Source organism: Chelmon rostratus, chromosome 19 (genome assembly GCF_017976325.1).
Source record: "Chelmon rostratus isolate fCheRos1 chromosome 19, fCheRos1.pri, whole genome shotgun sequence".
In the NCBI taxonomy this organism is placed as follows: Eukaryota; Metazoa; Chordata; class Actinopteri; order Chaetodontiformes; family Chaetodontidae; genus Chelmon; species Chelmon rostratus.
The window spans coordinates 21286481-21310554 of record NC_055676.1 but is presented as its reverse complement, the minus strand read 5'-3'; the positions used below and the strand labels follow the sequence as shown (position 1 = coordinate 21310554).

At 43.0% G+C, this 24074-nt stretch overlaps 2 protein-coding genes across 2 annotated transcripts in view; both read right to left on the bottom strand.

Moving 5' to 3' along the window:
- LOC121623360 (arylsulfatase B-like) overlaps positions 1 to 10994 on the bottom strand; it is a 36252-nt gene extending 25258 nt beyond the window's left edge. Inside the window, exons 1-4 of the mRNA XM_041960627.1 lie at positions 10526 to 10994; positions 8896 to 9082; positions 8604 to 8794; positions 7457 to 7664 (exon numbers count right to left, since the gene is read on the bottom strand). Of these exons, the coding sequence (XP_041816561.1) occupies positions 7457 to 7664; positions 8604 to 8794; positions 8896 to 9082; positions 10526 to 10786 (847 nt within the window). The 5' untranslated portion in view covers positions 10787 to 10994. The remainder of the gene's footprint in view (positions 1 to 7456; positions 7665 to 8603; positions 8795 to 8895; positions 9083 to 10525) is intronic.
- Positions 10995 to 13397: 2403 nt separating this feature from the next.
- Positions 13398 to 23824, bottom strand: LOC121623446 (arylsulfatase B-like). Its single transcript, XM_041960719.1, has 8 exons — positions 23564 to 23824; positions 21886 to 22072; positions 21594 to 21784; positions 20255 to 20462; positions 16828 to 17071; positions 16260 to 16330; positions 14137 to 14244; positions 13398 to 13882 (listed from the first exon to the last, which is right to left on the bottom strand). The coding sequence occupies exons 1-8, from the start codon at positions 23822 to 23824 to the stop codon at positions 13617 to 13619; spliced, it is 1536 nt and encodes a 511-aa protein (XP_041816653.1). The 3' UTR covers positions 13398 to 13616.
- Positions 23825 to 24074: the final 250 nt, after the last annotated feature.

Genomic DNA, 24074 nt, shown 5'->3' with positions numbered 1-24074 from the left:
TGATCACCTCAGCTGTCTGTGTCTGCTTCTCTCCTCTGCTTCATGTCTCTGTTAACATGAATTAATGAACTGAATCAATAAACATGAATGGAGCTAATGCTAACAGAGCTAACAGAGCTAACACTAACTGAGCTAACAGCTAAAGGTGCGAATATAGCTAACGGCGCTAGCGCTAACAGAGCTAACTGTGCTAACAGAGCTAACAGAGCTAACGGCGTTAACAAGGGGGCGGGGGGATGGGGTTTTCATTATGCATTTGTCTGTGTGTGTGTGTTTATGTATCTGTCGTTGTGTGTGACTGCGTATGTGTGTGTCTTCGTCTGTTTGTGTGTGTGTGTCTGCTTGAACTACACAAGCAGCCCAACCAGCTCCTACATGGAGATGTGTCTGGTATATGTGTGTCTGAATGTGTGTGTGTGTGTGTGTGTGTGTTTGTTTGTGTGCGTGTGTAACTTCTGCCCCACCTGCTGATAATTACCTCTCTACCTCTCCCACTTTTTACCTGTTCCTGTTCAGTTTTGACGTGCTTGTTTTTAATCACTTTTTAGCTGTTGGTTAGCCCTGCTTGTGTGTGTGTTTGTGTGACTACTGTCTCAACCTTTTTGGCAAAGCGCTTGGTGAAGCTGAGTTTAACTGTTTGTTGGATGGAGATTGTTTTCAAACAATGCCCTTGTTTTGACTGAGCTCGTTAAGATAATCATTCTCAGGCTTGTTGTCCTGCAGATGTGTGTGCGTGGGTTATTGACCGGTGTGTGTGTAAATGACAGTTGCACCTGTTAAACTCTTCCCTTGAAAAGCGGCTTTTTCGCTGTCGGTTTCTTCCGAACAACTTGCGATTGTGTCAAAACCGTAGCTGCTATCAAAAAACCGATTACACTGTGAGATGCGGACAAGTCTGGGCCAGATGTACGTGTGTTTTATGTCCAGATATTCTTTAGAAAAATGACAAAATGGTCGACTTAAAAAGACTCTGCGACTCAGAGAACAGGAGTTTGTATTGTATGCAGTGAGATTTGGGTTCGGCGAACCTCCTGAACTAAATCCTCTGGTGAGAGAACCGTACCTCGTATCAGAGTGTACTATAGATCATCGGACTCCCGAGAACTTCCTGAGTCCGGCCATCTCCTCGTTTTATTCCTGACACAACAACTTTTCGTTTTATGGCGATCTAAAGACAGGAGGCATTTCTGCTTTGCTCACAAAACAGCTCTGAATTTTAACATGGGACTTAATGGGAGAACAGGAGGGCGCTGGCTGCACAAAACGTCTCACTATTTAAATTCAGTAAGTCTCTCGGCTTTTTCGAGGACATCACACGAAAGAGGACAAGTTTGTCTACAAAATGAGCCCAAAATTATGCGTGTAGAGTGTAATTTGTGGCCGTAGCGACGAGAAAAAGAGAAGATTTTCAGATCGTTTTTAGACTCTGTGCCACTCTAGCACGCACTCTAGCACGAACATTCCGCGCAATACACACCCATTATAATCTCAAAATTTCCCGCCAAACGATCACTGTCATTGAACAGTGACTGATCAAAAACTATAGGACCAATCAAAATGTGGATGAACACACCAATAGACCAGACTTGGGTCTACATTTTAAAGTTGAAATGAAGTCTCTCGGTGAATGTATGCCTGAGCTACAGATGTTTGAAAAACTCCAATTTCAATCTTGTTTTTTTCGCCCGTCCCATTCATTTCTTATGGGAAATTTATCGCAGTTTTTCGCGTCTTACGACGCGAAAAACTGCGATAAATTTGAGAAAAGTAATAGCACACCGATCCCGAACAATACGCACGTTTTGATATATAATTTGCGAGGGTTTTCTCAAAGCTGCGGGGCGAGTTTGAGGACGAAAACTTGGAGGAAGATGAAAAATAATAAGAAGAAGAAGAAGAAGAAGAAGAAGAAACGCGCGGGATAGTAATAAGTGACTCGGGGCTACGCCCCGAGTCACTGGCTCCTGCAGCTATGAAATAGCTGTAGGAGCCAGTGACTCGGGACGTTGCCCCGTGTCCCTAACTAGAAAATTCCCTCTGGGAAATTTTGAAAGGGACACGGGGTGTGTTCGAGCCGATGAAATTATCTACGTTTTAAAGTTTGAATGAAGTCTCTAGGACAAAGTATGGCCGAGCAGCGGACAATTGAAAAAGGCTGAAATTTGAGGAAATTTCCCCATTCATTTCTTATGGGAAATTTATCGCAGTTGTTTGCGTCTTACGTCGGCCTTCGATGGTCATAGCTCGAAAACCGTAAGAGATATCAAAATGTGCCGAGGGTCATTTTGAGCCGACAAAATTATCTACGTTTTAAAGTTTGAATGAAGTCTCTAGGAGAAACTATGGCGAAGCAGCGGACAATTGAAAAAGGCTGCAAATTGAGAAAACGGCAGATATCAGAGGTAGTCAGTCCCTGATTAATGAATTGCTCTCAGCTGTGTTTCTGTGGCTTTCTCCTTGTCTGTCTCTGTTGATCACCTCAGCTGTCTGTGTCTGCTTCTCTCCTCTGCTTCATGTCTCTGTTAACATGAATTAATGAACTGAATCAATAAACATGAATGGAGCTAATGCTAACGGAGCTAACAGAGCTAACACTAACTGAGCTAACAGCTAAAGGTGCGAATATAGCTAACGGCGCTAACGCTAACAGAGCTAACTGTGCTAACAGAGCTAACAGAGCTAACGGCGTTAACAAGGGGGCGGGGGGATGGGGTTTTCATTATGCATTTGTCTGTGTGTGTGTGTTTATGTATCTGTCGTTGTGTGTGACTGCGTATGTGTGTGTCTTCGTCTGTTTGTGTGTGTGTGTCTGCTTGAACTACACAAGCAGCCCAACCAGCTCCTACATGGAGATGTGTCTGGTATATGTGTGTCTGAATGTGTGTGTGTGTGTGTGTTTGTTTGTGTGCGTGTGTAACTTCTGCCCCACCTGCTGATAATTACCTCTCTACCTCTCCCACTTTTTACCTGTTCCTGTTCAGTTTTGACGTGCTTGTTTTTAATCACTTTTTAGCTGTTGGTTAGCCCTGCTTGTGTGTGTGTTTGTGTGACTACTTTCTCAACCTTTTTGGCAAAGCGCTTGGTGAAGCTGAGTTTAACTGTTTGTTGGATGGAGATTGTTTTCAAACAATGCCCTTGTTTTGACTGAGCTCGTTAAGATAATCATTCTCAGGCTTGTTGTCCTGCAGATGTGTGTGTGTGGGTTATTGACCGGTGTGTGTGTAAATGACAGTTGCACATGTTAAACTCCTCCCTTGAAAAGCGGCTTTTTCGCTGTCGGTTTCTTCCGAACAACTTGCGATTGTGTCAAAACCGTAGCTGCTATCAAAAAACCGATTACACTGTGAGATGCGGACAAGTCTGGGCCAGATGTACGTGTGTTTTATGTCCAGATATTCTTTAGAAAAATGACAAAATGGTCGACTTAAAAAGACTCTGCGACTCAGAGAACAGGAGTTTGTATTGTATGCAGTGAGATTTGGGTTCGGCGAACCTCCTGAACTAAATCCTCTGGTGAGAGAACCGTACCTCGTATCAGAGTGTACTATAGATCATCGGACTCCCGAGAACTTCCTGAGTCCGGCCATCTCCTCGTTTTATTCCTGACACAACAACTTTTCGTTTTATGGCGATCTAAAGACAGGAGGCATTTCTGCTTTGCTCACAAAACAGCTCTGAATTTTAACATGGGACTTAATGGGAGAACAGGAGGGCGCTGGCTGCACAAAACGTCTCACTATTTAAATTCAGTAAGTCTCTCAGCTTTTTTCGAGGACATCACACGAAAGAGGACAAGTTTGTCTACAAAATGAGCCCAAAATTATGCGTGTAGAGTGTAATTTGTGGCCGTAGCGACGAGAAAACGAGAAGATTTTCAGATCGTTTTTAGACTCTGTGCCACTCTAGCACGCACTCTAGCACGAACATTCCGCGCAATACACACCCATTATAATCTCAAAATTTCCCGCCAAACGATCACTGTCATTGAACAGTGACTGATCAAAAACTATAGGACCAATCAAAATGTGGATGAACACACCAATAGACCAGACTTGGGTCTACATTTTAAAGTTGAAATGAAGTCTCTCGGTGAATGTATGCCTGAGCTACAGATGTTTGAAAAACTCCAATTTCAATCTTGTTTTTTTCGCCGGTCCCATTCATTTCTTATGGGAAATTTATCGCAGTTTTTCGCGTCTTACGACGCGAAAAACTGCGATAAATTTGAGAAAAGTAATAGCACACCGATCCCGAACAATACGCACGTTTTGATATATAATTTGCGAGGGTTTTCTCAAAGCTGCGGGGCGAGTTTAGGGACGAAAATTTGGAGGATGATGAAAAATAATAACTAGAAAATTCCCTCTGGGAAATTTTGAAAGGGACACGGGGTGTGTTGGAGCCGACAAAATTATCTACGTTTTAAAGTTTGAATGAAGTCTCTAGGACAAAGTATGGCCGAGCAGCGGACAATTGAAAAAGGCTGAAATTTGAGGAAATTTCCCCATTCATTTCTTATGGGAAATTTATCGCAGTTGTTTGCGTCTTACGTCGGCCTTCGATGGTCATAGCTCGAAAACCGTAAGAGATATCAAAATGTGCCGAGGGTCATTTTGAGCCGACAAAATTATCTACGTTTTAAAGTTTGAATGAAGTCTCTAGGAGAAACTATGGCGAAGCAGCGGACAATTGAAAAAGGCTGCAAATTGAGAAAACGGCAGATATCAGAGGTAGTCAGTCCCTGATTAATGAATTGCTCTCAGCTGTGTTTCTGTGGCTTTCTCCTTGTCTGTCTCTGTTGATCACCTCAGCTGTCTGTGTCTGCTTCTCTCCTCTGCTTCATGTCTCTGTTAACATGAATTAATGAACTGAATCAATAAACATGAATGGAGCTAATGCTAACGGAGCTAACAGAGCTAACACTAACTGAGCTAACAGCTAAAGGTGCGAATATAGCTAACGGCGCTAGCGCTAACAGAGCTAACGGTGCTAACAGAGCTAACAGAGCTAACGGCGTTAACAAGGGGGCGGGGGGATGGGGTTTTCATTATGCATTTGTCTGTGTGTGTGTGTTTATGTATCTGTCATTGTGTGTGACTGCGTATGTGTGTGTCTTCGTCTGTTTGTGTGTGTGTGTCTGCTTGAACTACACAAGCAGCCCAACCTGCTCCTACATGGAGATGTGTATGGTATATGTGTGTCTGAATGTGTGTGTGTGTGTGTGTGTGTGCGTGCGTGTGTGCCTGTGTAACTTCTGCCCCACCTGCTGATAATTACCTCTGCACCTCTCCCACTGTTTACCTGTTCCTGTTCAGTTTTGACGTGCTGTTTTTAATCACTTTTTAGCTGTTGGTTAGCCCTTTTTGTGTGTGTGTTTGTGTGACTACTGTCTCAACCTTTTTGCGAAACTGCTTTCTGAAGCTGAGTTTAACTGTTTGTTGGATGGAGATTGTTTTCAAACAATGCCCTTGTTTTGACTGAGCTCGTTAAGATAATCATTCTCAGGCTTGTTGTCCTGCAGATGTGTGTGCGTGGGTTATTGACCGGTGTGTGTGTAAATGACAGTTGCACCTGTTAAACTCCTCCCTTGAAAAGCGGCTTTTTCGCTGTCGGTTTCTTCCGAACAACTTGCGATTGTGTCAAAACCGTAGCTGCTATCAAAAAACCGATTACACTGTGAGATGCGGACAAGTCTGGGCCAGATGTACGTGTGTTTTATGTCCAGATATTCTTTAGAAAAATGACAAAATGGTCGACTTAAAAAGACTCTGCGACTCAGAGAACAGGAGTTTGTATTGTATGCAGTGAGATTTGGGTTCGGCGAACCTCCTGAACTAAATCCTCTGGTGAGAGAACCGTACCTCGTATCAGAGTGTACTATAGATCATCGGACTCCCGAGAACTTCCTGAGTCCGGCCATCTCCTCGTTTTATTCCTGACACAACAACTTTTCGTTTTATGGCGATCTAAAGACAGGAGGCATTTCTGCTTTGCTCACAAAACAGCTCTGAATTTTAACATGGGACTTAATGGGAGAACAGGAGGGCGCTGGCTGCACAAAACGTCTCACTATTTAAATTCAGTAAGTCTCTCAGCTTTTTCGAGGACATCACACGAAAGAGGACAAGTTTGTCTACAAAATGAGCCCAAAATTATGCGTGTAGAGTGTAATTTGTGGCCGTAGCGACGAGAAAAAGAGAAGATTTTCAGATCGTTTTTAGACTCTGTGCCACTCTAGCACGCACTCTAGCACGAACATTCCGCGCAATACACACCCATTATAATCTCAAAATTTCCCGCCAAACGATCACTGTCATTGAACAGTGACTGATCAAAAACTATAGGACCAATCAAAATGTGGATGAACACACCAATAGACCAGACTTGGGTCTACATTTTAAAGTTGAAATGAAGTCTCTCGGTGAATGTATGCCTGAGCTACAGATGTTTGAAAAACTCCAATTTCAATCTTGTTTTTTTCGCCCGTCCCATTCATTTCTTATGGGAAATTTATCGCAGTTTTTCGCGTCTTACGACGCGAAAAACTGCGATAAATTTGAGAAAAGTAATAGCACACCGATCCCGAACAATACGCACGTTTTGATATATAATTTGCGAGGGTTTTCTCAAAGCTGTGGGACGAGTTTGAGGACGAAAACTTGGAGGAAGATGAAAAATAATAAGAAGAAGAAGAAGAAGAAACGCGCGGGATAGTAATAAGTGACTCGGGGCTACGCCCCGAGTCACTGGCTCCTGCAGCTATTTCATAGCTGTAGGAGCCAGTGACTCGGGACGTTGCCCCGTGTCCCTAATAAGAAGAAACGCGCGGGATAGTAACAAGTGACTCGGAGCGTGCCCCGTGTCCCTAATAAGAAGAAGAAGAAGAAACGCGCGGGATAGTAATAAGTGACTCGGGGCTACGCCCCGAGTCACTGGCTCCTGCAGCTATGAAATAGCTGTAGGAGCCAGTGACTCGGGACGTTGCCCCGTGTCCCTAATAATAAGAAGAAACACGCGGGATAGTAATAAGTGACTCGGGGCGTGCCCCGTGTCCCTAATAAGAAGAAACGCGCGGGATAGTAATAAGTGACTCGGGGCTATGCCCCGAGTCACCGGCTCCTGCAGCTATTTCATAGCTGTAGGAGCCAGTGACTCGGAGCGTGCCCCGTGTCCCTAATTAGTAACTATGACCTTTCCTCTAGTGCCACCGTGTGGTCAGAATGTGCCCTTGGCTTTCTACACAAGCGTCTCACACAGTACAACACAGCATGCATTTACCTTTGTTTAGCAAAACCAATATTTACCTATCCACACTGACCATTTTCTACTCTACAAGACAGAAATAACGAGTGCTTATTATGACCACATAGAGTCCTTTATAGTCATAAATGATATGTTTGATATCACATTGACCAGGGTTTACATCCTGGCTACGTGTGTCAGGACAAAAACATACCTGTTGAGAATACTAGGATCGTGTTGTCCCAAAGACCTGCCTGCTGCAAAGCCAGAGTGATGTTGCCCACTGCTTCGTCCATGGCAGACACCATGCCAGCATACAGCCTGCGAGTGGGGTCACTGATGAAACTGTAGGGGGCCACATAGCGCTCCGGCACCTGCAGCGGTGAGTGGACTGATTGCAATGCCACATAGAGGAAGAGCGGCTGAAAGATAAAGATAACAATATGTGAAGACTCATTTCTGTGACATAGTGTTGTCAACAGTGTAAACACACAGGGACAAGTGGTGTGGGAGCTGAAGAATGCAGCGCTGGACAGGAGCAGAGCTGGAGGCTGGCGGAAAAGGCGGAACCCTTCTGGAGGACAGTCAGGACAGGAAACTGAGACAGCTGCAGCTCTGGCTCAGTGTACTTTTACTATTGTAGCTGTTCAAGATGGAGCTAGTTTTTGACAGCCAGTGGATTAACATGATGGAAACGTCCCCACAATGACTGTGAGACTTTTAGGCTCACAGCTACAACATTATGTGTGCGGTAGTTATTTTTTTCTTTGAGGACCAATAGAAAGCAGGATTAACTTCTAAACTGCACCTCAAGGATGGATTGATACTGACTTCAAACTTAGAACCTCTAAATTTTACCATTTTTATGTTGCTTTACTTGTTATTTTGCTGGTTATTCTGTTGAATTTGGCGTTAGCACATTCCACAGCTAATATGGCTAGCAGCACCTATTGTAGACCAACACACTGGAGCACTGCTGGCATATTTAATATTGCGTGACAGTCGTGAGAAACTGTGTGAACGTTAAGCCTCATTTGAACCAATTAAATAATCAGTGTCATAGTCTGGATGTGGGACACTATTTTTTCACAAAGCTTTTAGTGTTGTCACACATCTGAAGTTACCTCCACACTTCAAACCGCAAAACAAGCTCAACTGGTTTTGTTGGTCCAGGAAAGAATCCTCTGCTGCTTGCTGCACACACACACACACACACACACACAGACACACACAGACACACACACACACACAATAAAACAAAAAAACAAACAAAAAAACAAAAAATAGCTTTGATGCAGTGAAGGACTTTTGCCTTGTTGCTGTAGCTTAGCTTGCTACATTTCTCTGGGGGTAGCTGTCACCTTGGTAGTGTCGTGTTTTCCAATGATGTTGGTGACCTTCTGGCTGAACAGCTCAGTGGAATAGACTCCTTTGTATCTGGTAGCAACCTCCTCTCCGTCCCGCAGGTCCAACGCACAGCGAGTCAGGCTGAGGGGTTTGATGTAGTAACAGCGCTGATGAGTGTAATAATCCTCGCTGCCTGTGAGGTAGCCTGGAGCACACAGTGGGCAGACAACAGGAATTAATCCAGATAGAAATGTGTGATACTAGAAATAAAACCGCATCAAAGGATTTACTTTTTATGAAATATACCAAAGTACGTGTCAAAGCCCCGCCGTGTGGGCAGGCAGTCCTTCTTGTACATGCCCAGGTGCCACTTGCCCACCATGTGCGTGGCGTAGCCCGCCTCCTTCATCAGCTGGGGCAGCAGTTTCTCATCGAGTGGCACACAGTACGGTTGACAGGGCCAGATGATGTGATGCTGCATGCCTGTGTGGATCTGTGGAGGACAAAAAAAACACATGTCGTTTGGAAATAAATATACATTGTGTTGAAAATGGCTCAAAGTAACATGTAAGAACAGCAAAAGGGGAACCAGCAGCCTCTGTGGTGACAGTGACGCAAACAAACGGCTCAAAACAAACATCCTGAAATGAAGCGACTTTGTCCTCTTGTCCTACTTTCCACTTGTGTCCGAATTAGATTTTGTTTCCTGGAAAGTTCTTCTAAACACAAAATTTATGCTCTAGAGTTTATTTGTCATCACGATGCTCCTTCAGTTCAGTATGAAGCTCCTTATGATTAGCTTATATATTCAGAGTAAATGTATATGCAAGGTGGTGCTTGTTTTTTTACTTTATATACTACTCAATTGCTTTTGAATGTCACCAAGGGATCAATAAAGTTGTATCTCTATCAATAATAATAAATAATCATTTATTAAATAACCTGAATTGGGTTACATTTTCACACTGAAACACTATGTTTTTGGAAAGAGAGATAAATTCACTAACTCCACTATTGTTATAGTCCACTATGGACCATAACAATGTATTTGCACTAAAGGTGAGAATACCCGGGTATAGAAGTCCATATGGGACTAAATTAAAGTGATAATGAAAATAAAAATGCAATTCCTTGACAGCATTACAATTTTCCATTTATGTATGTGTTATTTAGGTCAAAATGAAAATGAAAATGCAATAATCCAATTTGGATTTTTATTTTCAAATAATCATATAGGTGTTTGATGACCGTATGTATAAGAAGTTCAGAATATAATTTCACGACTACAATAAGAGCAGATGTAGGGCCTTCTTATTTACTCCTTAAAATAACACACAAAACAGTGGTGCTAGCCCTGTCCTTAGCCTAGATTCTTCTTTTAAATAATCTGCTAAACAACATTATGAATTTGCAGCTACGATACAAAAGAAGATTAGTCAAATGTACTTGTTGTCTGTGGGTAATGACTGCCCAATCAAAGCACTCATTCATTCATTTTAATTTTATCATGGTCATCAAACATCCATGAGCATGTGAAAATGTAAATCCAGATTGTATTGTTGCATTTTTATTTTTAACCAAACTTACACATGCAATAAATGGAAAATTATAATGGTAATGTTGAATTTCATTGTCAAGTTTGTGTTATTTAATTAAGTCCCCTGGAGGCTTCCATACAGATGTACTCCAAATTCAGAGACCGCCGGCTTCACCGCAATCATGTAATGTCCACTATCATTTGTACTTGGAAAAAGTACATTATCTGCCTCTGTACTGTAGTGGAGTAGACCTATCAAATAGCAGAAAATAGAAAAACTCGAGCAAAGTACAGGTGCCTCAAAAGTGTACTTAAGTAAATGTGCTTTGCTACTTTCACCACTGCCTGTGAACGACCCTCACACAGCGCCGTGAACAGGCAGCAGGAGGCGGACCTCACCTGATATCTTCCGGTCATGAGCTGGTTTCTGGAGGGGCTACATATGGGCTGGACGTAGTAGTTCTCCAGGCGGACTCCTAAGGCTGACAGTTTGTCAAGGTTCGGTGTTCGGATCTCTGAGCCGTGGTAGCCGACATCATAAAAACCAAAGTCATCCGCCAAGATGAACACGATGTGAGGCTGCCGAGCCGCGAAAACCACGGGAAAGCTTCCAAGGAACACAGCTATGATAAGCGAACAGACCGACTGTGTTTTATCCATCGTCTGTTTCTGAGTGAGTGGAAGTAAACTAAGTAAACCAGGAAGTCCGGCAGACTGAGTCTAGCGGTAGAAGAGTGGCAAATATGGCTGACGCTGATGAAGCTTAGCCGACCGGTCGTCCTAACTACATGTCTTCAATGTAACTATATCAAAAATAACACTGCATTAAAATGTCTTAGAAGAGTTACAAACCCCGCCCAGCTACCACTTCCGTGCTCCATAAATTGAAAACGCGGCCTCAGCTGCAGCAGCCAATCAGATGACTGGAAAAACAGCCAATCACGTCAGTGTTGGGATCCCGAGTGTTGTTGGACAATAGACATATAAACAGACGCCTCATCATGGGGGATGGCCAGTTGCTGCGATACGTCAGCGTGTCCGCCATATTGGATGAGGCAGATCTGCCCGTAATGCAAGGAAATGGACCGAACTTCATAAAGTGCCTTTCTACAAAGTGATTTAAGTTAATAAAAAAGTTTTATCTACCCATTCACACGCACTAATATATTTGGGAGACGAATATGCATGAAAAACAACGTATGCAACTTTTAATGTGATGATTATAAACGTTTACTCCTTATATGTTTAGGCCATAGGTAAGCACCAAACCAACGTATGTATTTTTCTAATGCTTTTATGAGATTTACTGCAACCAATGTAGGTAACACTGTTATTGTGATGATAAATATTGAAATATTTATATTAAACATCTGTGTTTATAATAACCAGATCCTGAAGCGGAAATGTGACAGGTGGGTTTTCTGAATAAAGAGCACAACGTTTACATTGTGCTCTTTATTCACTGAGATTCATTAATCATTTTGATATTCAGTTATTGATGAACATATCTACAAATATATAGATAGATAAATAGATAGATACATCCAATATGGCGGCGATGTCTACATATGTATGTCTATGAGTAGGACAGAATACGTACACTTGCTATTGTCTTCAATTTATTTGTTTTATATATTTATTAGAGCTGAAACTACTAGTGAACTGATCATTTGGCAGAAAATGAATCAAAGTTGATCATTAGGTGGTCGGGGGGCAGACACAGTCTCTATGGAGTATTTCCTGTGGTGTATGCTGCTGCCAATGGGAGACTGCTTAGATTAGATTCATTACATTCATTCATTATTCATTACATTCATGAAGAACTGGCTGGATGTGTGGTTGAAGCCATAACAGAATTGATACCTGAGGTGCACAAGAAGTTCCTCTTTTTCAACATCTAAACAGAAACACTGTCAACCCATTAAGCACCAACTCATTACCTTCAAGGCAACTGGAAAGGAAACAAGCAACCTATAACATAACATTTACATAACATAATGTCCATAATAAAACTGGTAACAAACCTTAAGCTTCCACCAGTAGGCACTTGTGAAAAGTAGTGTGCACAAATAACAACAACAACAATAATAATAATAATAATAATAAAACCTTCATAAATCACCATTAAAAAAATCACATTTTAAAACTGAAATACTTAATTCACTGGCCATTAAGGGGCAATGCAATAAGCTGTTAACACTGACATCACCGAAATATGTCGAAGATGTTAGCAAACAGTAGCCTATTGATACATTCAGCAGATACAGAGAAACATGACAGACTGCGCAACAGACTTGAGTTGTATTCATTCCAGCAAAGAAGAAGAAGAAGAAGAAGAACAGCAGAGTGGCACAGTCTGTCGAAATGTTGTACGTATTTAAACAATATTTCACCCCAGGCAAACATGATCATTTCAGGCAGAAAGCAGACATCCATGAAATAACAACCCTGAGAAACAAAACCACCTCACCACAATTTAAAAAGTAAAACTAACTCCTACATCAAAACAAGGACAGCTGAAGTAGCAATATCGTTGCAAATTTCAATACAATTCTGTTAGGACTTAAACACTTCCTAACCTGACTTCTATAGGCTCCTTTCAGGTTTAACAACTTGATGAATAGTGGGAAGCTGTTCCTCAACGTGGCACCAGTGTAAAAAAACAAAAAAAAGGAACTTCTAGCTGCTTTATTCACTGGAGTGACATGAACGTACACTGGCCCTGGTATTATACTGTAGTTATGTTGAGTATGGATCATTGTTACTTAGATAATAATGAAGAGCCATTGATAATATTGCACATATGTTGCAGCACCTGTTGTTCTACTCTGAACTGTAGTCTAAAACAGCCTGCTATTTCTGTGCTATGTTTAACATTAATACAAGGAGCCTGCGGCTTCTCAACAGTAGATAAAGTGCAAATACCTTAAACGGTAAGTAGATGGTCTTTACAAATCAGCAACATGTGCAGCTTTATGCAGTCACTTTAACTAGGGTTAAACATCTGGATGCATTCCAGACACAGATCAATAAAAACAGCAACATCTGTCATTCGAGTAATGACTGAGTTTCTCATTTGTTTCGAAATAATCACATTTTCATCGCATCTGTGTTATACAGCATCACTGTATAACTCATACGTGTTCAGAAAAGCTCAATTTTTGGTTATTTGTGATACTACGTAAAGAATGCTTACAATTCTGACATATTACTTCCTTCAAACTCGTCTGGTTTCGGTACAGTTAGCAGCACTTATGGTTGAGCTGCTCTGCAGACTTACTCCATACTCTTATATGCTGTGTTGGAACCGTGTCCGACTGAATTTATTGTGTGATGGACTGAGCTGTCTTTTATTGATTTACAATAAATCCAAATCATCAAAGAGGAAAAACATTTCTAAAACTTCATTATTCTCTAGAAAAGAGGTCCCTGCTGTTGCGAACACAGTGTGTAAACATGGTCAACTAAGCTTCATCACTGTCATTGCCATCTAAGCCCAGGGTCCCCAGGCTCCGGAGAGGCCTGGGTCACATCTGGGGTCATCGGCAGGGAAGTTTACCGGCTCAGCAGTCTTCTGGTGGTGGTAGAGCCGACTGAGGAGATACTCCACTACTGTGGGGTACTGAGCAGACACTTCATTCCTCTCTTCTGGGTCTTTTTCTATGTCAAACAGCATTACTGGCTTCAGTGGATTCACCTGTGAGGGCTTCGACACAGAGCTCACGTTGCCAGGCCGGGGGAACCACTCGTCGCAGCCTGGAGGAAATAAGATGAAGGACTGTAGCAGCAGTGGTGGAAAGTTACACAGTAAGTACATTTACTAAGTAATGTACTTAAGTATAACTTTGAGGTACTACTCAAAGATTAAATCAGCAGCTCCCAACTTTTTTGTTCTTCCACCACTGATTAGCAGAGATAATAAGTGAACGTGCGTCTGTGCACAAGTGTGCATGATTTCCTGCTTCCCACTCAGACTAAACAGGCCATTACGGGTGTCAGAGGATACTGACCTGGGTAGCCAGTCAGCAGCTTCCAGTTTGAGGAGCGAATGGCTGCGTGAACGGACACATTGAAGCCAGATTCGGCCCAGGCGGTTAACTGAGGCTCCTTGCCAATACCTGCAGAGAGCAGAGGACAGAGCTGATCATGGAGGTCATGCATTTATTTTAAACAGCACAGGGGAGGGATTTTGAAAAGCAACTTGAAAGGAGAAAGTATAAAAAAAGGGACAAGGCCTTTTCATGAGTTAAATGGAGGGCAGGGTCTCAAACGGAGGCTGGGTTAACAGGAAAAAGGGGATGTAAGTGACCAGCGGAGCCAGAGTTTTTTGTGTATTATTCACGTTCCCGGGTTGGCGCTCCCCATAAACTAATAATAATAAAAGGAAAAAATCAAATAGTGACGTCACACGCCAGTTTTGCATGTTTTCTGAGCAGCTGGTCAGGAAAGTGAATAGAACAAAGTAAGTTGAAAGTTAAAGCGAATAGAAGTTAAATTAGAATTTTGTGATGTTTAATGAACAATGTACAATAAGCCCAACATTTATGCAAAAGTGTTTCTTTTGTTTATCATTGAGTGCAGTTGGTCCGACGCCAGTATTTGACCATTTCAACAAGGCTATCTGTATCTAGTTTGCGCCCTTGGTAGGAGAAGAGAGGTATGTGTTGTCTTTGTATTAATGGGCTGCTGAGGTGTTTTGTATTATTATTAGAGGTTGATGTCTCGTACCATTTCGCAGTGTGTGTGTGGTTTTTTTCAGGAAACGCGAAATACTATTTTTGTTGTTGTAATTTAAACATGAATTGAATGTTGATGTATTAAGGAATTGCTTTGGGGTTTTTTTTTGCTATGTGGTTTTAGTTTCACTTTATCCTAACAGAAGACTAAAGTCGTACCAGTCGAACTCAACGCTGTGATTATTGATGCCAAGGGCCGCTATAGGGGAAGAAAGAAGAATCGAAAGAGGAATCTCAGCCTGGAATGCATCAGGAGGAGCTGGTTGTCTCTGTGGTGGCTGATGATAAAGATTCAAACGTAAAACATGAACGCTTGTAAAGCAGCGGTGTTGTTCTTAACTGGCCTCCATCCAGATGATTTAGATGGTGATGACCTGCAGTAAACTTAGAGGACAAAATGAGCTCCACTGGCTGAAGCTGTTTAAACAGTCGTGTCACAAAATGCTACAAATCAGTGATTGGACTATACGTGACTTATTCGTTGAAGCAGAGGCCAGTTGAGGGTGTTTCCAGTAGTTCTTGATTACTTTGTTTGCCTTTAATTTAGTTTATTTCATTTCACTGTCGTTATTTTCACTTTGTGTAAAAACGTGTGAAAAAACTTCACGTCACATATGACTGTTATGTCATTGGTTGCGTGTTGAAAGATCAGCGTCAACTGAGGTCAAAGTTGAAATAATTGGGCATCACCACTCTCCCCATAGGACAACAATGACACAACCAGCAAAGAGCGGTTTCACTGATGGTCATGTGTGGGCGCCTGAATGGCAGGAGACTTTAACTATGAACCACTGTTCATAATTTTAAGGCAGGTGTTTCAGGTGATGGACTCCTTTCAGAACGTCTGTATCAGATTACCAAATTATACTACAGTGTTACATAAATTACTGATCAGTAATAATTCCTCAAAAATGTTCCATAATCCCATATTATTATCATAGTTTTCTTCAAGAAAGTGACAAAGTGGCAGATGACGGATGATTTTCCTCATTTCCAGTGAAGTTCTGTGTTTCTTCCAGAAGCTTCCTGAAGCTAAAGACATGTAGCTGCATTGGTATGAAATCAACTGGATGCAAAGGAAGTTTCCAGATTTACATGAAGAAGTGAAATGATGGCAGGATTTTCTGGTATGAATGTTCTTGTGATGGGAACTCTGCAGGTGGTGTCAGCCAATGTTTGAATTTCACAAGATTGTCTTTCAAGATTCATGTCAAAACTCTTTCTTTACCACATCTGGGTCGGAGCACACATACATGTACTGCCATACTTACACAGTGTGGGAACTCAACAGATGAAAGCCTGCTGGAGGTATTAAGTATTTATATTAAATATTCTGATGACACTATAGACAGAGTGGGAAAAGCCTCCTCTACATACAGTGAAACATGTGAACTTACATGGACCCACGTCAACATACAGGGGGTCAATGTTGTGCAGCAGCTCCAGTCTGGGTGAGGCAAACCCGTTGCTGTAAGATAAAAAAAAACTCTTGGATATGGACATGGATGCAAAACCAACACACACACACACCGAGATGTCTGACTCATGCACTGTAAAATCCACTGGGATCTGTAAATCTAAACCAGCTGGCCGTCGTTCACCGGCAGTCATATGCTCTGACCACAGTGAAAGCAAACAGCAGTTTGTGCCCTGCGTTGTTGTGTTGCTCGCACTGCAATGCAGTGACAGCTCGTGACCTGTTCACAAAGTAACATGGAAAGTTCATCTGTGCTCTGCCAACAGTTGCATATGACTTATTCTGTCACTTGGCTTCTTGCAAGGTTCTCATAATTCAGTTTATGACGTATAAAAGATTAAAAACATCTCAGGTATACTGCCACATAAAAGGATTTGTGGCTAAGCTAATTAGTATCCAATAGCAGATGCTGTCAACTCAACTTGCCACCTGAGACACGTTCACAACCTGAATTCAAGTCCCAGCTCTGTGAGAACAGTCCAGCTCACCTGATCGTGTTCCACACGTTGAATCCGTCCAGTGGCTTTGTGCCGTTGGTGCTCCCTCCTGCCAGGCCAACAAATGTTGGCAGCCAGTCGGAAATGTGGATGAGTTCGCGGCTGACGGTCCCGGGTTGCTTCAGCAGCGGGCTGGCGACAAATCCGACTCCCCGGACCCCTCCTTCCCACAGTGAAAACTTCCTCCCTCGCAGTGGCCAGTTGCTGCCACCAGCCAGAGTCTGACCTCCGTTATCTGTCGAACAACCAGAGGGACAAAATGTGATGAGACAAGGAGAAAGAAGACAAAGACAGACAAGGAATTATAAATCAGTAAATATCAAGTTAACAGCACAAAGATCTGGGCAAGTGTCAGTGTACTGAATGCTGAGCTAAATGCTAAAGCCAGGCACAATGACAATGCTAACATGCTGATGTTAGTATGTTCACCATCTTGGTGTTTTGTGTTAGCACATTAACGTTTGCTTATTGGCATGAAACACAAATGTCACGTTTTGTACAAATAAACATTTTGATCCAATGATGAGGAAAGTCTAGAGGTTCAAAAACTGAGGAGGACGTCAATGTGTGTATCAAACTTCATGCCAATCAATCCAATAGTTGTTGAGACATTTTACTCAAAACCACAATTGTCAACCTCGTGGTGGCACGAGAGGAAAAGTCAGAGGATCACCAGAGTTGTTAGGATTCATCCTCTTGGGAACTCAAATGTCTGTACAAAATTCATTGCAATTCATCCAGTAAATGCAGACATATTTCACTCTGGACTGAAGTGGTGGACCAACCAACACTACCACCAGAGACTCACACCATGAGTGTGGCTAAAAACAAGTGATCTGAACATTAAACCAACACAGGAATGTTCGTCTAATTATGTTGCTGTTAGACAAAAACTCCTGCATGATATCCGACCATTACACAAGTGCACGCACACAGGCAGTCATCTTCCCAATAAGTCTGTCCAGTATAAACAGACTTGACCAATCACATCCAGGCAGGGCTCCCCTTTCAGCAACAACATGTCATGCAATCCAGGAAGTAGTCTTCCCCGATCCCCAACTGTTCTGGAAAATCTATCAATCAACTAATCTAAGAACACATGTTTGGATATTGCTGCATGCCTTCATTTTGGCCATATTATGTTATTCATCAAAAGTCTACATGGATATTTGTCAAGGTTCAACAGTACTAATACTCCAGTGGTGTATAGGAAGAGATGAGCCAACTGAAGTGTTCCTTCAGTGTGATCTCTCTCTGTATATCTCCACATCCTGCTTGTCACAAAGCCCCATTAGAACAAATACAATAAAACACTGCTATCTAGTGGACATCCAGAGTGTTGCAAGAGCTATTTTCAGCGTAACCAGCCCTGGACTGCTGGAGAATGATTGAAAATCATCAAATCATAGTCAGTATTACTTCATCATGTAAGTGGTTTAATGATAATATTGAACATGTGTTAGCCTACTGACCAGAAACTACGTCATTGTAAGCTTTAAAAAACACAACATGTTAATTTGGCTAAAACTTCATAACTAGTGACAGTCTGACAGTCGGTCGGTTGACCCAACACTTTTGAAGGTAAATGAAATCAAACAGTGTAAACTATGGGAAGGACAGTGGCTATAGAGGAAGAATAAACTGTGTGAGAATCATTATAATCTGTGAGTACACACATAAATTCACACACAGAACAAGTATTGAGAATCTTTGTGGCTTCCATCCATCCATCCATTTTTTTCCGCTTATCCGGGCCGGGTCAAGGGGGCAGCAGTCTAAGCAGGGACGCCAAGACTTCCCTCTCCCCAGACAATTCCTCCAGCTCTTCCGGGGGTACCCCGAGGCGTTCCCAGGCCAGCCGAGCGACATAGTCCCTGCAGCATGTGCCCTGGGTCTTCCTGGTGGGGCATGCACGGAACACCCTCCCAGGAAGGCGTCCAGGAGGCATCCCATAAAGATACCCGAGCCACCTCAGCTGGCTCCTCTCGACATGGAGGAGCAGCGGCTCTACTCTGAGCTCCTCCCGAGTGAAAGAGCTCCATACCCTATCTCTAAGGGAGTGCCTCGCCATCCTGCGGAGGAAACTCATTTCAGCCGCTTGTATCCGAGATCTCGTTCTTTCGGTCATGACCCAAAGTTCATGACCATAGGTGAGGGTAGGAACGTAGATTGACCGGTAAATCGAGAGCCTTTCGGCTCAGTTTCTTCTTCACCACGACGGACCGGTACAACGACCGCATTACTGCTGCCGCCGCACCGATCCACCTGTCAATCTTGCGCTCCATCCTTCCCTCACTCGTGAACAAGACCCCAAGATACCTGAACTCCTCCACTTGAGGCAGGAGCTCTCCTCCAACCCAGAGGGGGCAAGCCACCCTTTTCCAGTCGAGAACCATGGCCTCGGACTTGGAGGTGCTGATTCTCATCCCAGCCGCTTCGCACTCGGCTGCAAACCGCCCAAACACATACTGGAGGTCCTGGTTCGAAGAAGCCAACAGGACAGCAGAGATGAGATCCTGTGGTCCCCAAACCAGACTCCCTCTGGCCCTTGGCTGCACCTAGAAATTCTGTCCATAAAAATAATGAACAGAACTGGTGACAAAGGGCAGCCCTGCCGGACCAAGCTCCTGCTACGGTCATACAGAGACTGGACGGCCCGTAGTAAAGGGCCCCGGACTCCATACTCAGGAAGCAACTCCCACAGAATGCCACAAGGGACACGGTCAAATGCCTTCTCCAAGCCCACAAAACACATGTGGACTGGTTGGGCAAACTCCCACAAACCCTTGAGCATCCTGCCCAGGGTAAAGAGCTGGTCCATTGTTCCACGACCAGGACGAAAATGGCATTGTTCCTCCTGAATCCTAGGTTCAACTATTAGCCGAATTCTCCTCTCCGGTTCCCTGGAATAGACTTTACCAGGGAGGCTTAGGAGTGTGATCCCCCTGTAGTTGGATCACACCCTCTGGTCCCCTTTCTTAAATAGAGGGACCACCACCCCGGTCTTAACTTAACTGGCGTTAAGTGGCCTCCAAATGTTTCATTTTCAGTTTGTTAAGTTCTCCTCTAGTTTAATATACAAACTGTTTCAGTGAAGTTTGATCTCAAAAATAGTCATTGGAGGACGACAGTACTAAATTAGTAACTATGACCTTTCCTCTAGTGCCACCGTGTGGTCAGAATGTCCTCTTTGCTTTCTACACAAGGCGTCTCACACAGTACAACACAGCATGCATTTACCTTTGTTTAGCAAAACCAATATTTACCTATCCACACTGACCATTTTCTACTCTACAAGACAGAAATAATGAGTGCTTATTATGACCACATAGAGTCCTTTATAGTCATAAATGATATGTTTGATATCACATTGACCAGGGTTTACATCCTGGCTACGTGTGTCAGGACAAAAACATACCTGTTGAGAATACTAGGATCGTGTTGTCCCAAAGACCTGCCTGCTGCAAAGCCAGAGTGACGTTGCCCACTGCTTCGTCCATGGCAGACACCATGCCAGCATACAGCTTTCGATTGGGGTCACTGATGAAACTGTAGGGGGCCACATAGCGCTCCGGCACCTGCAGCGGTGAGTGGACTGACTGCAATGCCACATAGAGGAAGAGCGGCTGAAAGATAAAGATAACAATATGTGAAGACTCATTTCTGTGACATAGTGTTGTCAACAGTGTAAACACAATAATGAATAATAATCATTAATGAAATTGTTAACAACTCGTACACATCTGAAACCTGTCAAGTGGCCCCAACGAGATACAGGGCAGAAAACATACCACAGCCAAATGGCGAGTGCTGTGGTTTCCCAGGGTAGGGGTGGGCGGTATGCCGGTTCTAACTGGCATGACGTCATTGCCATGATAAAAGTTTCAGCATATTAAAAATAATGTGCTTGACTGTGGCTGTGAAAACATGCAGGTAGAGGGCTATGCATGTACTTACAGAGTTACACTCAGTAACTTCTATTTTCCTCGCATGAAGATTTGAAGGTAACATTAGGAGCAACCCACCAAGTCCTCAGTCGTTGACTGAAAGAACATTTAAGTTTTTATCTACTTTCACTACTACTACTACTACTACTACTACTACTACGTTATCTCCACAATACTGCATTGCAAGCTCAACTGGTTTTGTTGGAACAGGAAGCTCCTCTGCTGCTTGCTGCATTGGTAAGTGTGTCAGTCAGTGTTGGGGGGTAGTTCTGCTAAAACCAGCAGTGTTACTGGTTTAACTACATTTCTCAGTGAGGGGGTGGTCGTCCCTGCTTTCTGAATCGAACAGTTTTTCAGTAGCTCGGCTCTTATCTTGATCAAGTAGTGCATCAGCGTGCACACAAGCTACATTTTCTCAAGCATTTCTGAAGCTCAAACCCAGCAGAGCTTTCTGCTGCAGGTTTAAATAAAATTGCAAGGATCAGTAAGTGACGCCATCGCCATACGCAGACGTGTAATTACATTTTGAGTTAACAGTTTGTCCGACAGTTGAGTCTAAATTTAGCAAATCGATGCAAGCACAGACACACACACACACACACACACTTGACACCTGCTTTTTGTTATTATGTGCAGACATGTTTCTTTTTTTGCCTGCCTATCTGCTTGACTGACAGTTTTATTGATCACTGAGAGAACACTGTCTTGAAGTTGATTCAATGTCAACAAAAAATAGCTTTGATGCAGTGAAGGACTTTTGCCTTGTTGCTGTAGCTTAGCTTGCTACATTTCTCTGGGGGTAGCTGTCACCTTGGTAGAGTTGTGTTTTCCAATGATGTTGGTGACCTTCTGGCTGAACAGCTCAGTGGAATAGACTCCTGTGTATCTGGTAGCAACCTCCTCTCCGTCCCGCAGGTCCAACGCACAGCGAGTCAGGCTCGGGGGATAGATGTGATAACAGCGCTCATGAGTGTAATAATCCTCGCTGCCTGTGAGGTAGCCTGGAGCACACAGTGGGCAGACAACAGGAATTAATCCAGATATAAATGTGTAATACTAGAAATAAAACCGCATCAAAGGAATTACTCTTTATGAAATATACCAAAGTACGTGTCAAAGCCCCGCCGTGTGGGCAGGCAGTCCTTCTTGTACATGCCCAGGTGCCACTTGCCCACCATGTGCGTGGCGTAGCCCGCCTCCTTCATCAGCTGGGGCAGCAGTTTCTCATCGAGTGGCACACAGTACGGTTGACAGGGCCAGATGACGTGGTGCTGCATGCCTGTGTGGATCTGAGGAGTAATCCCATTTTTTATTTTCACATACTCATATGGGTGTTTGATGACCATATTAAAACTCATTTTCAAAGACTTAACCTGCTCTTAAGTGGAAAATATTCAAATTCCCCCTAAATGTCCTTTATTTGTTAACTTTATAAATACAGAAAAGATGACGGAATGCTAACCGCGTATTTGAGGTTTATCTGATATTGCCGTGGTGTTGTTCCTATAACATCATAATGGATGCTGCTCCAGGACCATCACTGCAACTGAGCAAAAAGCGACAAAGGTTTGACATCAAAACAGTGTGTTTTGTTCCTGTTCTGTTGTTCTTATTCTTCATTAGTATGAAAATAAATGAACTGATATCAGTCTGTATAAGCTCTAAATATAATTTCACAACTAGAGTAAGATCAGACGTAGGGCCTTCTTATTTACTCCATAAAATAACACACAAGACAGTGGTGCTAGCCCTGTCTGTAGCCCAGCTTCTTCTTTTTACCCATCTGCTAACCAACATTATGAATTTGCAGCTAAGCTACAAAGGAAGATTACTTAAATGTCAATCAATATGTCAATCAAAGCATGAGCACGTCTTGAGCATGAAAACACGTCTCCATTCCCAAACTTTATTTTTCTTTGGAGCTACCCTTTTCTGAAGACACATGATTAACAATTTGGCCTTTGTACGGTTATTCCATCCCCATCTAGCCTAGCACTGGTCCCAAATGTGGCACTAGAAACAAACGAGACGTCACAGAAAGCCATGCCTCGCGAGTTGCTAAATGAATCTAGCCACCGGTTAGCTACCTTAGTTGCTCATGTCAAATACACTGCACTGCCTCGTCAATTAGGAACTGCAGTACAGTAGGTCACATTCCTCGTACTGCCAGTGCTAGCATTGGAAGGTGGGATGGCATTAGTTTTGTCACTTCAGGCTGACTCTGGCTGTACCAAGGCACTCTGTAGTCTCTCTGAGGAGCAGGGGTATAGACTTCACCATCAATGACTGCAAAAAGTCAGGTTGATAACCGAAGACCAGCCTCGATGAGAGGACTCACAGATCACATTTTCATTTGAATAATTTCCACTGCAGAGCATCATGGAAATGATAGCTGGGGACACGGTTTCCCCTATTCCATTTGAATATTGTCCACTTCAGAGCAGATTAAGTCTGGGAAAATTCCATGATTAATGCTGTTTCGCTTATTGCCTTTGAATAAATTCCATTTTAGAGCAGGTTAATTCTTTGAAAATATCCAATGTTATTCATTTTAATTTCATCATGGTCATCAAACACCCATACGACTGTGTAAAAATGAAAATCCAACTTGTGATGTCGCTTTTTCATTTTAACCAAAATAACACATATAAAAAATTGAAAATTTGAACACTATAGTGGAATTAAATTTTCAAGTTTGTGTTAGAATTTTAATTTTAAGTCACTTATGGGCCTCCATACCCACGTACTCCAAATTCAGAGACCTGTGCTGTCCACCTCACCTGATATCTTCCGGTCATGAGCTGGTTTCTGGAGGGGGTGCACATCGGCTGGACGTAGTAGTTCTCCAGGCGGACTCCTCCGGCTGACAGTCTGTCAAGGTTCGGTGTTCGGATCTCTGAGCCGTGGTAGCCGACATCATAAAAACCAAAGTCATCCGCCAAGATGAACACGATGTGAGGCTGCCGAGCCGCGAAAACCACGGGAAAGCTTCCGAGGAACACAGCTATGATAAGCGAACAGACCGACTGTGTTTTATCCATCGTCTGTTTCTGAGTGAGTGGAAGTAAACTAAGTGAACCAGGAAGTCCGGCAGACTGAGTTTATATCGCTACAACAGAGCTGATGTTAATGAAGGGTCAGCCCTGCCCTGTTACCACACCCAATCACCCTGGATGTCAGTTTCACTCACACATCACCATCCTCATGTAACTTCTTGAATGAAAGTGAAGAAGACTGCGGCTTTGCGGAAGGGTGGAGGAGTGAGAGAGAAGAATAGGACCCCCCTTTTAT